Source organism: Nanorana parkeri, unplaced genomic scaffold (assembly GCF_000935625.1).
Source record: "Nanorana parkeri isolate BGI_ZX_2015 unplaced genomic scaffold, ASM93562v1 scaffold300, whole genome shotgun sequence".
In the NCBI taxonomy this organism is placed as follows: domain Eukaryota; kingdom Metazoa; phylum Chordata; class Amphibia; order Anura; family Dicroglossidae; genus Nanorana; species Nanorana parkeri.
Genome location: NW_017306568.1, coordinates 713,383 through 729,557, shown reverse-complemented (window position 1 = coordinate 729,557; position 16,175 = coordinate 713,383). Strand labels below are relative to the sequence as shown.

General features: G+C 44.5%; 1 protein-coding gene across 1 annotated transcript in view; it reads left to right on the top strand.

Moving 5' to 3' along the window:
* The window catches only part of DGKB (diacylglycerol kinase beta), a 374,677-nt gene that overhangs the window by 87,888 nt on the left and 270,614 nt on the right, over positions 1-16,175 (top strand). Inside the window, exon 3 of the mRNA XM_018557729.1 lies at positions 15,577-15,653. Coding sequence (XP_018413231.1) covers positions 15,577-15,653 — 77 coding nt within the window. The remainder of the gene's footprint in view (positions 1-15,576; positions 15,654-16,175) is intronic.

Here is a 16,175-nt window from a genome sequence, read left to right as displayed (position 1 = left end):
CCATCCTTATCTGGTTATTAGAAGAGCTGTGTTTACAAAGGACAGAGAGAGAGAGAGCGAGAGAGAGAGAGAGAGAGAGAGAGATACATAACAGGTACCGGGATTTGACTTCAAAGTGTAGCTAAACCCAACAGCAAAATTGCAATATATTGCAGCTTACCAGCACTCAGATGTGATGGTTCCATAAAGTACCTTTTTTTTCCTTTATTTTTACCTGGTGGTCTTGACAGTAACACACTTCCTGTCCTAGGGTGACAACTCTCATTCACTGTACTGTATCTACAGATGAGTAGTGTTGTCACCAGGGCTGTCCCCAGGGGCTGACTGGCAACTTTTAGCCCAGAGGGCAAGTACAACCTAGAGGCCCATGGTGCAGCAACTTGACCTCCCTCCCGCTCTGCCTCTTCCCCCCGCCTTCTCCTTGCCCGTCTGCCACTTTTGCCATCCATGTAACGGTAGTGTGAATGGTCGGGTGATGTGAGGCAGGGAGGAGGTGCGGTGTGTGGAGCGTGGATGCGGGCTGGCGGGTCTGGCAGCGGCAAGCGTGAGGCGGGGAGGAGGTGATGCATGTGGATGCGGGCGGGTCTGGCAGTGGCAAACGTGAGGCGGTGCGGCGTGTGGAGCGTGGATGTGGGCGGGCGGGTCTGGCAGCGGCAAGCGTGAGGCGGGAAGGAGGTGCGGCGTGTGGAGCGTGGATACGGGCAGGCGGGTCTGGCAGCGGCGTGAGGCAGGGAGGGGGTGCGGCGTGTGGAGCATGGATACGGGCTGGCGGGTCTGGCAGCGGCAAGCGTGAGGGGGGAGGAGGTGCGGCGTGTGGAACGTGCGGGTCTAGCAGCGGCAAGCATGAGGTGGGGAGGAGGTGCGGCGCGCGGCGTGTGTGGAGCCGTGACCAGGGCCAACTAAATGAAAGCTGATTAATCAATGATTGAAAATGTTGAAGACTTTTTCAATCATCGATTATAATCGACTTAGTCGATTAGTTGTTGCAGCCCTACATTCATCCCCGATTTCTGGGGACAGTCCCTGGATTGAGGAGACCGTCCCCAGACAAATGATGTCTCCGGGATCATAATATAAACTAGGGCTGCAGCTAACGATTATTTTCAAAATCGATTAGTTAGCCGATTATTAAGCTTGAATAATCGATTAATCAGATTTTCTTTTTTAAAATGGCTCCAGTGATGGACTACTAGCTTGTATTGAGATTGTAGTCCATCACGGGAGCAAGTTTGGAGCGGTAGAAGTAAAAAAAAAAAGTTTGGTTTGCAATATAGTACATTATTGTATTTGCCACCCTGCCCCCCGGCCCAGTCCGCCCCTGGCTGTCCCTATAATAAGGCAGACTGAAGATGCTGTCTCAGGCGGCAATTCTCTTTGAGTCACATGGGTCGGCAGCAGGCAGAGAGGCATGGCCACTCTGCTGCACAATATTTGCAATGTGCCTGCTGCCCCCTTCCCAACCAGAATGTCCTAGGTTGCTAAGAGTCAGGGGGAAATGTGTAAGGGCCATTATGAGAAGTTCTCCCATATATGCCTTGAGTTTCTCAGTCTGCACACAATTTGGGCTCATTATGAGGGGTTCCCACCACCTCTGTGCTGAGTTCCTTGGTCTGTACACCTGCTGGGCCCATTATGAGGGATTCCCACCATCTCTGTGCTGAGTTCCTGGGTCTATACATCTGTTGGACCCAGTATGAGGGGATGCCACCATTCCTGTCCTGAACTCCTGGGCCTGCACACCAGCTGGGAACGTTATGAGGGGTTCCCATCATTCCTGTCCTGAGTTCCTGGGTCTGCACACCAACTGGGCCCATTATGAATGGTTCCCACCATCCCTGTCTTGAATTGCTGGGTCTACACACCTGCTGTGTCCAATTATGAGGGGTTTCCACCACTACAGCCTAATTTTATATGTATACATATATTTTTATTTTTGACAAGTTTTTATTAAGATTTTGCACAATATAAGAAACAAGTACAGCATAAGTATGGCCGTTCCAATATACAGTATTCAAGACTTTCAAACGAGCTAGTTGTACATGAGACAATAAGGCTCAATGCACATATCATCTCGATATTCGGTCACATAGCGCTTCAGTAGCAGGCCTTGAACCAACATGCAATGCTCAGTGTGTCTTAGGTCTGAAGGGGATATGAGGAGAAGTAGGAGAATAGGAATTCCACAAGGGAGGTCAAGGGGGGTAGGGAGGGGTAAAACAGAAAAGAATACAAACAACCAGATACATATAATAACTTGGCATTATATAATGAGGCAGCAAAAAGTAGGTTACATTCATATCAATCTAAGCAAACAGGTCACATGGATAAGATTGATTAACTATAGTGAGTACAGTTATACACTAGGAGGCTATAGGAAGGTATACCATTACATTTTGTATGTATATTTTATTGTGGAGAATATGCTAGGAGGAGCTGGAATACAAAACAGTGGAGAGTAACAGGCCACTTGTATCTAGCAGATGACTATCTCTAGGCAACAGCACCATTTTTCTGTAGGTCAAATTGCTGCTGCGCTGTGAAAAGCATTTATAGCCTAAGTTGTGAATATACACATAATAGCAGGAAAGAACAGATTATGCACACTGCTAAATTATCACCACAACCTCCACCCAAACCTTGCTTGAGAAGAGATGGGACTTTATCTGACTTTATCCAATATCATACATAATACTTGTGATTGTGGATATACTGAATGCCTTGAAAGAAGCTGTCAGCAGAGATAAAGTACAGCATAAAACAGAGACAGATTGTGTGACAGGCTGACAAAGGCACCTGGGTGCAGACAATAAATATGGCTGCAGTACAGAAGGGGAGACAGCTCCAAGTCACCCATACAATTCCTTGTGCTATCTAATCTAACAGTACCCGCACACCAGAGTTGTTTTAAGCTCTTTATTGCTTCATCACCCAACACAGGTCAGTAGTAATCTCTAGAAAACAGCTGTGAAAAGTCTTGCAGCAAATTCTTGCAGACCCATCTACCCATTTTACCCTCATCTTGTGTCCCTGTATCATTAAAGGGAAGTTACATTGTCTTCCCAGAAGTTGCCTTGTCTATCCCGAAGAAATCACTGTTCTGTGTGATCATTGTCCTGTGACCACTGGTCATGCTCCCATCTGAAGAATGGCATGTGGATGGCTGGGTGCATGTGTGTCACTGACCTGGGGAAGAGATGGCACAAGGCTGCACTATGGGAAGAAGACAAGCCAGCAGAGTCAGAGTGATGCTTTGGGCAATGTTCTTGCTGGGTAACCTTGGGTCCTGCCATCCATGTAGATGTTACTTTCAAACGAACCACCGACCTAAACATTGTTACTGACCAAGTAAACCTCTTTATGGAAATGGTATTCACTGATTGCAGTGGCCTCTTTAAGCAGGATAATGTGCTCTGACACACTGCAAAAATGGTTCAAGAATGGTTTGAGGAACACAACAACAAGTTTGAGGTGTTGACTTGGCCTCCAAATTCTCCAGATCCCAATACAATCGATCATCTGTGGGATGTGCTGGAAAAAACAAGTCCAATCCATGGAGGCCCCACCTCATAATTTACAGGACTTAAAGGATCTGCTACTGACGGCTTGGTGGCAGATTTCACAGCACACCTTCAGAGGTCCAGTGGACTGGACGGGTCAGGAAAAAAGGAACCTACTAAATAATAGGCGAGTGGTAATAAAGTTATGATACAATGTAACAATTATGGAGACTGATGGAGGGAATTAGTAAATAGATGTCACTAAATCCCCATAGTAACAATGGCTACAGTTATTTGCTTACCAAGAAATACAATGTAACAATTCTAAATAGGCAATTAGCAAATAGATATAACCATTCATAATCCTGGATCCCTGTAGTAGCAATGGTTACATGTATCTGCTAATTCCATCCAGTGTTCTCTGAAATTGTTGCATTGTATCTTTTGTTACTAAGATGTATTCTGATTGGCCTGCTGCATTTTGAAAGTTGTCCTTTGTTACATAAGCTCACCCACTGCAATGTTGAATACTCACTGATGAAAAGAAATTGCTGGAGATGTTCTAGTGGTGGAATGACAGCTAATTACTTCTTGAACAGAATTAGCATTGCTGAGATAAGGAAGACTTTTATGACAAAATAAATTAAACACGAGTCATAAAACTCTCAATCAGAAGATGGTGTTTTCTAAGCTAAACACTAAATCAGAGGAGGTCTTAAAATAGACTTAGGCAAAAGTCCTGCGGGGTTTGGAGCAAAACGTCTGAAAAATTAAACGAATCCTAATAATAAACATGTTCGGAAATAAATCCAAAACCTGGCAGATACACAACTTTGCCTTAGCGGGTTACAGGTAAAATAAGTCATACAATGATTCATTGAGCTGTGCCTTAATAAGCCGGGGGCCATCAATGCTTTTTAAAGTAGATCTCCAGATTTGAAATATGTGCATTTGGCACGTTTTGCCTTTGAAAAGGTGTAATTCTGTTTAGACAGTGTTGGGACTCTCACACATCTAGCACAAGGAAAAGCCAAAGCTGTACACCACTATCGTTATATAGTTTCAGCCAATACAAAGAGAAATGAAAAAAATTGAAAAGCTGCAACCACAAAGCCCTAAACCCAGAGCTGAGCAAGAGGAAGACCAAAATCCTTATAAAGCATGGTCCAGTTGGCTCCAACAGGGAAAACAAATCCTTCCCGATCCCCTAAGGCAACCAGATACTCCCGGGATAAACAAACTAGAGTGTAATTTCCTATAAATATTTATAGAGTATTATATTATGTGCATTTAGAAACACATCCAGATTTTTTTTTTACTTTTGAAAAACGTTTCTGAGTTGGCTAGAACCAGCTCCTGAGTAGGGATGAACCCGGTAAGAAGCTGAGCTCCTCCAAACAAGGAAGTGTCTTGTACAATCCACCAAATCAGCTGCAGAACTGGTATTCCCCAACCCCCAGTTGCATGCAAAGGGGATTGCTTAAAAAAAAACAACCTTTTCTTGCTAAATAATATCACCAGAAGAACACACACAAAAAAAGATATTTAACCCCTCCACGACCCATGACGGGATAATCCCGTCATTAATTCTGAAGGGGTTAAACAGACTCCCGGTGGGACTCTGTTCATAATTGTGGAGCCGGTGGCCGGCTTAACGGTAGAAGTGATTCTGGTGGCTCAGTTGCTGCTAGATCGCTTCTATGATCCGGTAAATGGCCCGAGTCCCCCATTTGTGATTTACCCTGAATTCCTGGAAGTTTTCCTGTGTACCGAACCTTTGACTTGTCCTTGTAGACAGGACAAGTCAGGACTTTGACTTGTCCTGTCTACAGGCTGCCCTGTGCTTTGCTTTTTGTCCTTGGAAATCCCTGTCTACAGGCTGCCCCTAACCTTTGATTGGTACCCTTGGGTGGACCTAGGGATTGTGACCTGGGGTCAGCACGCAGCCAAGCCCATCTCCACCATCAGGAGCTGTGGCTCTTAGATTCCACATCCTGGGGGACCCCATGCCACCTACTCAGCATACCATGCCACCTACTCCACATTGCAGCACCCTGCCTTGTATTTGAACTTCCAGCTTTAGCTGACTTCCACTACCTCATTCAGTTCCCCTGCTCTGTTCCCCTGCTTGTACCCCAGCTCTGGGAGTTGTCAGCCTACACTGCTTGGACCATTTTCTCTAAATGTCCATGCCAGTGTAGTGGAAAGGGTCCACATCCCTGACTCTAGTTCATACCCGTGAGTCCCGATCCGTGACATACTGTAAGCCAGTTTTATATCCATTTACAAATTTATTATATCTTGCTTCTTCCTCATCAAAAGTAGATTTGTTTGACAACTTCGGTCTATTGTGAAGCATCTTCCAGTGTTACCTTCCTGCTCATTGTATGACAAATGGGTTCTATGCTGAGAGTCTGCCTTATCTCCCTCTTGTTTAGACCAAGGTCCCATTCACACCAGAGCGTATTGTGAATGCCAGTCAAATGCGTAGAGCAAATGTGTTTGTGCGCGTGAGACAGCCATGAACCCACATGAAAAAACATGGAACGCATGTCATCAAATTTGCGACTTGTGCTACTTTTTCATATTTGTCGCACATCCAGGGACCTAATGGGGATCAATGGGGATGGGCACCAAGCCCAGGAAACAAAGGCCGGCAAAAGTTCAGACATTTCGGATACATTTAATTTCTGAAATTCAGATGCATCCAAAAGTCTGAATTTAAATTCAGAACGAAATTAAACTTACATGTATACCGAGGGACATCGCTGGAGTGGAGAAGGAGACTGGCTGGACAGAGCGGCGAAAGAGCAAGCTGGGACCATGGTTTGGGTGAGTAAAACTGATATTTTAGCTCCCTAGACAAAATGAGCACTTAACCCTTGCAGTGAAGGGGGGGGGAGCCCCAATGCCAGGGGTTAAGACTCTCTGCTGAAAGTCACAGTGTTGCTCCTCCCCTGTGATAGCACATGCTGTCATCTTGTAAACTCTGATTGAGTGGCAAGGTGACCTACTAAAGCGGGGGGGAGCGCCTCGTTGTAGAAGGAAATGAGAGAAGTTGCCCCTGCCGAGGGCAGTCCCATTTCTACCGAACACAAACAAATCAGGTTAACGGGATCTCGAATTTTGAAATGTAAAAATGTTGTATTCATGACCGCTCCTCTTCATGTTAGAGGGCTGCAGGTTTGTAAGAAATAAACTCCTTTCAAGGTTCCCTTCCTTTATATGTGGCAAAGTAAAATGCAGCGCAGCCTAATTAAGCACATCATTAATTAAATACAGAGTGAAAAGTACATTTCCCTTTCAGAGCAAAATGAGTCTGACAGTGGAAGGCAGAGACAAATCATTGCCGACCTTCCGGGCAAAGCTAATACATTTTGTTCTAGAGCGGATAAGATGTGGAGAGTACTCTTTAAAGCAATAATTTACCTTAAACCTAAAGATACAATCAAACAAAAAACAGTACTGCATTACATAAACCAATACATTTTTATTTAGCTACGTGTCTAATTTACAAAACATCTTATCCCTGTGACCCCTGTGGTATAATAATCCCAGTTTATATGTACAGTGATTATCCTCTTCCCTCTCTGCTCAGTGCAGCTTTTTATCTCATTTTAATTAGAGAAAGACAGTCACAAAGACAAAAGTTACTGCTGTGCTTTCTTTTAAGAAAACTAAAAATGCTTTGCAAAACCTGGGCCATGGGTGCACCCTGTCTGACACTAAACTCAGGCGTTCAATCTTAAAAACAGATTCAGGTCCCTTAACTATTAACAAAAATATCTGTAAAAAATATGCCAAAGCAACTGGACTGGCTGTATTTTTCTTGAAGACGTTTCACTGGCCATCCAACCAACTTTCTCAATTCTCCAGACACCGAACAGCCCAACATGAATTCTATCACAATTTTTTTTTTTTTTTTAAAGAGTGTTACTCCAGAATAAAAAGTATAAATGTTATTTTTATAAATCGTCCTGTTTAAAATAACACTAAAATTATGAATCTCGTACAAAGCATCGCAAAGTTATTTACAAATACAATCACTCCCCCCCCACTTTTCTTTAATGCAATTCTATAATACAAATAATGGCACAAAATGAACAAAAAAAATCAGCAGGAAAATAATCGGGGGAGAAGGGGTTCATTAGGGTAAACTATCTCCTGTCTGATCAATGTTTATAAACAATGTTACTTTGTATCTCTCTATCTCCCTCTGATCAACATTGATAAACACTCTATCTCCCTCTGATCAATGTTTATAAACATTGTTACTTTGTATCTCTCTATCTCCTGTCTGATCAATGTTTATAAACAATGTTACTTTGTATCTCTTCTCTGTACAATGTTTATAAACAATGTTTCGTTGTATCTCTATCTCCCCCTCTTATCAATGTGTATAAACAATGTTACTTTGCATCTCTCTATCTCCCCATCAATGTTTATAAACATTGTTACTTTGTATCCCTCTATCTCCTTCGGATCAATGTTTATAAACAATGTTACTTTGTATCTCTTCTCTGTACAATGTTTATAAACAATGTTTCGTTGTATCTCTATCTCCCCCTCTGATCAATGTTTATAAACAACGTTACTTTCTATCTCTCTATCTCACCTCTGATCAATATTTATAAACACTGTGTCAGACCATAATTTTTTCAACAACAGCTGCTGCAATAGCTGCTGCATTTATAAGAGTTGATCTGCATTCATCATGCTCCATTCTCTCAAATATATATATAGATTATACAATTTGTTCCAAGTCATTATCAAACAATCATATCTGCTTAAAGAAGGAGAAATGACACCCACATCAATAGAATATCTGCTTCTCATGCGTCTGACACAACTCATAGGAGGGTTATGTGTCTCTTATATTCAGCAGAGCGATGTAACAATCGCCATAGCAACTGGAATTTGTGGAAGATTGAATAGTTATCAAGGACATAAAATATGGCAAACTTTACTTAAAGTGCACCTGTCATGTTGTAGTAGGCGAAAGCAGGGGCGTCCCGAGGCCGGGTGTCACCCGGAGCGGAGACCGGGTTACACCCCGCTGTGACATCATCGCGCATGTGCGGTCATCTGATTGATGCTTGCCGCAGCCATCTTAGTGATGGAGAGAAGAGGGGTTATTCACCCGGTGGGATAAGGTCATGCTGCGATGTCCCCGCCTCTGTCCTGACACTGTCGGGATCTCGGTCCCGACTTTTTAGAAGAGGTGACACTAAAATGACGAAAATGTCAGTCATTTTGGTGTCACCCCTCTAATGGTGCCACCCTGGTGCGGGCCGCACCCCCCTTTGTGACGCCACTGGGCGTAAGTGCTTTAAGTGCTTTTTGGTGCGTTTCTTTTTCGGGCGCCGAATACCTGGTACTGATAGTTCTCAGCTCGCCACTAAAAACAATTGATGCAAAGCATCCTGATCCCACGTATCCTGATTAGCTGAACTCCCTTCAGCCTTGTGCAGTTGGACCGGCTCCTCTCCTGGACTGAAATGGCTTCTTCTGATTGCACTGCACACTGTGAGCTTTTCGCCATGTGCTTTAAAAGCTGCAGCAAGTCATTAGAAGCTGCAGCAAGTCAGACAGAGCCCACCTCATTTCCTGGCTGGAGGGTGTACAGCATCATCCTAGCTTTCCTCCCTGGCCTCACTGTCCCTGGCCCGTCCCCTTTCAGTTATTCGATTTCAGTTATTTCAACCACGGAGGCTCATCATCACATATGGATGTTGCATGCAAATACAGCCTGCCTAGGAATGCCTACCCCTCTAGACGAACAGTCACCCATCAAGGCATTTTTATATTTGCATAACTCCTCCCAAGTGTCAGCCCACTGCTTGCATCATGGCTGAGGGCTCTTAAGAGGAGTACTGAGGCAAGCCCCCCCCCCACCCTCCAATTAACAGTGCTCATGGTACCTGTGACAATATTCTACAACACCCTGATCTCATTTCAGCACTTTCACACATAGAAATTTGGGGTGGGCTGACGTCAACCTTTACTAAAGTGGGCCAGCCACAGACTTTCATGAATACATTGCACATTGATCTTGCTTATAAGAGACTGAGATCAATAATATCGATCTGACCATTTGGCCCACTTGTGAAGCTGATGTGGGCAATTTATCCGCCCGTTTCCACCATTTATTAACAAAGATAATCCAATAAAATCCAAATCATAAAAGAGACTTTGCTGCTATTATACCAATTATTTTCTTTACTGACAATTAATGACACTCTAAACCTGGTCTAAAGTGAATGTAAACCCAAAATCTATTTCCGGTACGTTTGGCATGAGGCCTCACTGTATACAGGTATCTTAAAGGGTAAGTCCACTTTCCTAAGTGAATTTGAGAAGATGGAATTACCCCCTCACATCTGATATTGTGCAACATAAAATTTTGCAACTACCACCATTTTATTCTTCAGGGTCTTGGCTTTCAGCAAATATATAATGTCCTCATACAAGAGTCAAGTGTGTTCTTCTGGAATCTTGGTGAGCTTTGTGTATTTCTTCCAGATCTGTGCAGTAATCCAGTGGTGAGACATGGAGCTTCCTGTAATAAAGACCAGTCACTGCTGATCTCTCTCTTCATGCAGGGTGACTGGTCTTGTTTCCGCCCCATCCTGTAATAAAGACCGGTCACTGCCGTTCTCTCTCCCTGTGCAGGGTGACTGGTCTTGTCTCTGCCCCCTCCTGTAATAAAGCCCGGTCACTGCCGTTCTCTCTCCCTGTGCAGGGGGACTGGTCTTGTCTCTGCCCCTACCTGTAATAAAGACCGCTCACTGTTGATCTCTCTCCTTCTGCAAGATGACTGGTCTTGTCTCCACCCCCTCCTGTAATAAAGACCACTCACTGCTGCTCTCTCTCCTTGTGCAGGGTGACTGGTTTTGTCCCCGCCCCTTCCTGTAGCTTTCTGCAGGCAGCTTGTTGAAAATAATTGCAACAGATTAAAAAAAAAAGATTTTGCTTAAGAAAACTGTATACAATGAGGCATGATAAACATTCTGAAAAATAGATTTGGGGGAGGTTGCAGGGGCAGTGTCCCATGTGGTTTGATTGTTTTTTTGTTTTTTTTTACATTTTAAAATGTTTAAAATGTTTTCACTTTTTCGCCAATCTCATTTTTACCATTTTTTTTTTTACAAAAGTGTCACATTGTTGCAGGTCCTCCTGTAATGTCTGTTATACCGCCAAGCCACCATACAATATAATAAAACTCTGCCAATCACATCCTGCTTTGTAGCTCCACCCTTTCCGATAAAGCCCCTTTTCCCTCGAACACCACGCACACGCCCAGTACAGTAACCCCTACCAACAAGTACAGTCTGGCTGAGGAGAGCTGGACTACCTACCTGTGTGGTATTATATATCAGTGTCTGCTTCCTCCCGTTATATATTCAAACTTTTTTTTATAATAAAGTTCTTTAAATCCTTTAAATAGTTCACCTCAATTATTTACCACTTTTTACCTCTCCGTTATTGTTTCTATTATTATTATTATTATTGTACCCATCAGCAAAATTAAATACGCAATGTCCTCACTTTCTTTCAACGTTCATAAAAAATTCAGCCAGTCAGCTTAAATACCAGCCACCAGCTGCGGTGGAAACAATTATGAATATTTTATATTTGTTGCTGTTGTTGGCAAAATTGGAATATTCTGTATTGTTATTGCGAAGCTGCATTGTGTGGTTATTATTAGAACTTATACTAAAGGTAATAAGACACATAAAAGACGAAATATTGACTGCAGCTTGTAAGGCTGGCCCCTCCTGTATGGCTCTTACTATCACAGTTAGTGATCACCGTCGCTGCTATCACAGTGCTGCCACAACCATCACAGTGACTGATTCTGACACTATTGCTCAGGGACGTGCGGTCAGGGGAGGCAGAGCCTCACCTACTAATATGCAGGAAAAAGCTGCCAGCTTCAAGTGTGAAGCTGACAGCTTTTTCTCCATTCAGATCGACTTGTTACAGGTTATACAGCATGGAAATCCTACCCGCTGTGCAATCTGTCATGGACGGAGCGCTGCCTGTTAATTACAGGCAGCCCTGCATCCGGCTTTTAGCAGGTAGTTAGGTTGCACAGCAGCGGGCTTCCCCACTGCTTGTGTAACCCAACTTGGTGAGGCAAGAGCTGTCACAGCCTCTAATCTCTGTTAGAGGCGTGAGCTCTGTGGATGGCTTGGACCAATGGCAAAGCGCCAATGGTCCAAGCTGTCCAATCAAAAAAAAACCACTGAGGCCATCGATCTTGATGCCTCAGCAGTGACGAGCAAGTGAGGGACATGTCCCTGTCTCCTCACTTCCTCCTCCCCACACAGCTTGATTTTCGAGCTGGGGTGGAGCTTCAACGTGACAGGGTGGAGCTTCAGAGGGACGGGGCGGAACTTCAACAGGCTGGGGGGTGCCTCACCCAGCCCAGAAGGCACGGCACGTCACTGCTGTTGCTATACCTACTATGAGGGGAGGCCAATAAGTTCTTACCCTCACCAAGATCCAGATGTGCTAGGGGATCTGAAATTTAGTCCACTGACTCTCCCTTCTCTACATATCCACCTCCTATGGTTACACACTTTTCACATCTGTGAAACAGACCTTTAATACCATCTGCGTAGAAGTATGCAGATTTGGAGGAAAACCAGCTATCAACTTCAGTAATGACTGCCTCATTATTGTGGAAACGTCTACCCCGTAAATGTTTCTTCAGATTTGGAAACAGGAAGAAGTCTGAAGGTGCTAGGTCAGGTGATTAAGTTGCAGTGACGTCACAAAGGGGGTGCGGCCGGCACCCGGGTGTCACCATTGCAGGGGTGACAACAAAATGACTGACAGTCATTTTGGTGTCAGCCCTCTCTAAAAAGTTGGGCACTCGGTCATGGACCGAGAGCCCGACAGTGTCAGGAGAGAGGAGGGGAACGTCCCCTCCTCTTTCTGCCGGCGTCCATCACCAAGATGGACACCGGCAGGCATCGATCAGATGGTCACGCACGCGATGACATCATCGCGCATGCGCGAGGTGATGTCATGCGCACACGCAATGACGACACGGCGGGGTGTCACCCGGTATAGAGACTGGATGAGACCCAGCCTCAGGACGGCCCTGGTAAGTTGGATGGGGCAGAGATTCATAGTCACAATCGCGAACAAAAGTGATCGTTTCTGCAGCTCGATGTGCAGGTGCATTGTCAGCTAGCAGCAACGCAGCTCGGTATTCAACTTTGCCTGCCATGACACCTACTCCTTTTGTCTTGGCTCTAACTATATTTCACCAAGACCTACAAAAACAAAAATTGCCATACATACTACTAAGGTATTCCTCCTATAAACCTGCAAAATTTCAGTTCCCTAGCACATCTAGATCATGGTGAGGAAGAACCTCCCCTCCCTCCCCTCGTACTAATGCTACGAGGGGAGGCCCCGTTCACCGTGACTACCACCACTGTTACAAAAAGAATATTTGCTGGAAATTACTGCTACAACCACAACTACAACTACTTACCACAACTATCACAACTAATGCTATAACCGCCTCTACTACCACAATACCACAACTAATGTTATGACCTCCATCAACACTACGTCTCCACTGCTACCACTAGGGAGGAGCGGTGGGGTTCAGCCTAAATTGATTTTTGCCAAAGCAGACATTTTCAGTTTTGTTTAAAATTTGCTTGCCAAAAGGGTGGATTTTTAGGGGGTTATTCACAAAGCTGCCGAATAGCCGAGCCGAAGTGAAGTGAGCCGAACGATGTTCGGCTATTCACTTCAGCCTTGTACAGCTGATTTCAGCCTGTACAGCAGCCCTTCGGTTCGACTGGACCAAAGGGCTCAGGGGGCCGAAGAATCAACCAAAGCTACGGCTGGATCCTTCGGCTCCATAGCGAATAACCCTCTTTCTACTATTTCCGTGACTATCAATGTAAGGAGCATTCTTCCCAATGACCACCAATGTAAGGAGTATTCTTCCCAATGACCACCAATGTAAGAAGCATTCTTCCCAATGACAGCCAATATAAGAAGCATTCTTCCCAATGACCACCAATGTAAGAAGCATTCTTCCCAATGACAGCCAATGTAAGAAACATTCTTCCCACTGATAATGTACCATAAGCAGTGGATAAATCCCCAGGGGTTCCCTGAGACCTGGAAGTCATCCCAAGGGTCCTTCCATGTTAAAAACGTTGATGTAAGGTATAACATAGCATACAGAGTGCAACAGTCTTCAGTATGACGGCATCCGTCAGGATTATAAGTTGATTCATTAAAGGCAAATAGGCTGTTCACTTGGCAAGGAAATTTCCCCTTATCTTAGTGAATGTGATGAAAATTCACCCAATCACAAGCAAGGAAAATAAAAGAAAGTATGCTTGCAATTGGTTGGATAATGGAAGTCAACAGAGCTTTACCAAATGTAACTAAGCTAAGCAAAAATCTCCTTGCAAGTGAATAGACAATTTGCCTTTAGTAAACCAACCCCACAGAGTGCAGTGGTTAGCACTATGAACCGTACGACGTAATCTATACAGTGTAGCAGTCATGAGTTTGTACATACAACACAATGTATAGGGTGCAGTGGCCAGGACTATGTAACATATAGAGCACAGCAGTCAGGGCTATGTAAGGTACAACACGGTCAGCAGGCAGAGGTCAGGACAATGTAATGCACAGCACAACTTACAGAGTGCAGTGATAAGGAGTAAGTGCCCACTTGAACTGGTGATCGCTGACAAAATGTTTTGCTGACATGTTGGTGGGTTTTGGTAAGTAAATACCCTATGAAATGGTGGTCAGTGGTGAGTGACCCCTAAATGTAGGTGGTCAGTGGTGAGTGACCCCTAAATGTAGGTGGTCAGTGGTGAGTGACCCCTAAATGTAGGTGGTCAGTGGTGAGTGACCCCTAAATGTAGGTGGTCAGTGATATCCGTGCTCCTATTACATTGATGTACAGTGGTGTGAGTCCCCCCTATTACATTGGTGTTTAGTAGCATGTATGTCCCCATAGCATTGGTGTTTAGTAGCATGTATGTCCCCATAGCATTGGTGCTCGGTGTCCCCCTGATGTTGGTCATCATTGGGAGCATTAATGTCTACTTATATACTCGAGCCAATCAACTGCTAGCTCCAATCAGCCCAAAAATTTCCATCCGAGTTCTCTGATCAGCTAAGCAGAGGGGTGCTGACAGTGGCACCCACAGTACAAATTTCAGTCGTTTCACCTGAAATAGGCCAAAATTGGAACCGTGTGTACCTGACTTTAGTTCAGTGATGGGAACCCAAGGAAATAACCAGTTCTTCTGGCTATGAAAGAGCATGTGACCCACTCCATGTGGCAGCATTGGACCAACCATTAATGAGTGTTTGTGACTCATATCACACATGATATGAGTCAGGGCACCACATGATGCTGGTTGGATGGTTGGTTCTCCCGATGTATGAGGTATGTCTGCTGGGTAACATAGTCAACAGATGATCTTCTACACCAAGCACACACCCTGACTTGAAGGGTACACCTGCTGGTGGGTAGTAGATGTACATGCTAAAAGCACTAGAACATGCTGCCACCTGTTGGGGATCCAAGAGACTGCAGGCACATTAAATCCCATACCCCTATATTTAAATGAGAAAGAGGGTGAGAGGCATCACAACATACACTCTCTGCACGCCGCAGAGATGAATAATAAAATGACTCATACAGCAGTGCCGTATTGCCGTATGTATTCCTCAATTGTCAAGGTTTAGTCACACATAAATATTTTATCTGTTTGTTCTCTACCTTGGCAGGAAGGATGAAGCTGATTGAAGGTCATTTCACACTGTAAAATAAAAGTTAAGATACACAGAAGAGGTTTTAATTTATGACTCTAGTTTGAAGAGGCGTTGGGCCCACATTTTATGGAGTTTACAACGTGGCAGAGGGCCAACATCTGTCAACTGTCATGGTGCCACCATTGTCTGGAGTCACCCAGCATTGAGAATGCGGCCCGGTCTGGCGTGATGCTTCTTGGCGCTCCTTGTTCTCTTTGATGATATTTCACAGTTGTTTTTCCCTCTTTTGTCTTTCTTCAAGATTCCACAAAGAAGCTGAAAGACGTCTTGGAAGAATTTCATGGCGATGGCGTGCTGGCAAGATATAATCCAGAAGAGGTATTCTTTTACATGTATCATTGAACTAAAGACTGACTTCACTGACTTCCATTACAAGTAGAACCCCATGGGCAGAACCCAGTTCTTTATACCTTTGGACAACCCCAGGCTCTTTATACTTTTGGACAACCCCAGGCTCTTTATACATTTGGACAACCCCAGGCTCTTTATACCTTTGGACATCCCCAGACTCTTTATATCTTTGGACAACCCCAGGCTCTTTATACCTTTGGACAACCCCAGGCTCTTTATACCTTTGGACAACCCCAGGCTCTTTATACCTTTGGACAACCCCAGGGTCTTTATACCTTTAGTCCTCTTCTTATTTCCATCTTCTTCAAAGACATCATTCACACTGGGGGAATTATGAGGTGAGTGCTTTTCACTCACCTCATAGTTCCAGCCGACATGTGACAATGAGACTGTCACAGGTCGGCTCAGTAGATCGGGAGGTGAGCGAACACATACCGGCGTTCGCTCACCTCTCGATCCTGTCACGGCTCTCTGCCGTGACAGGGGAGG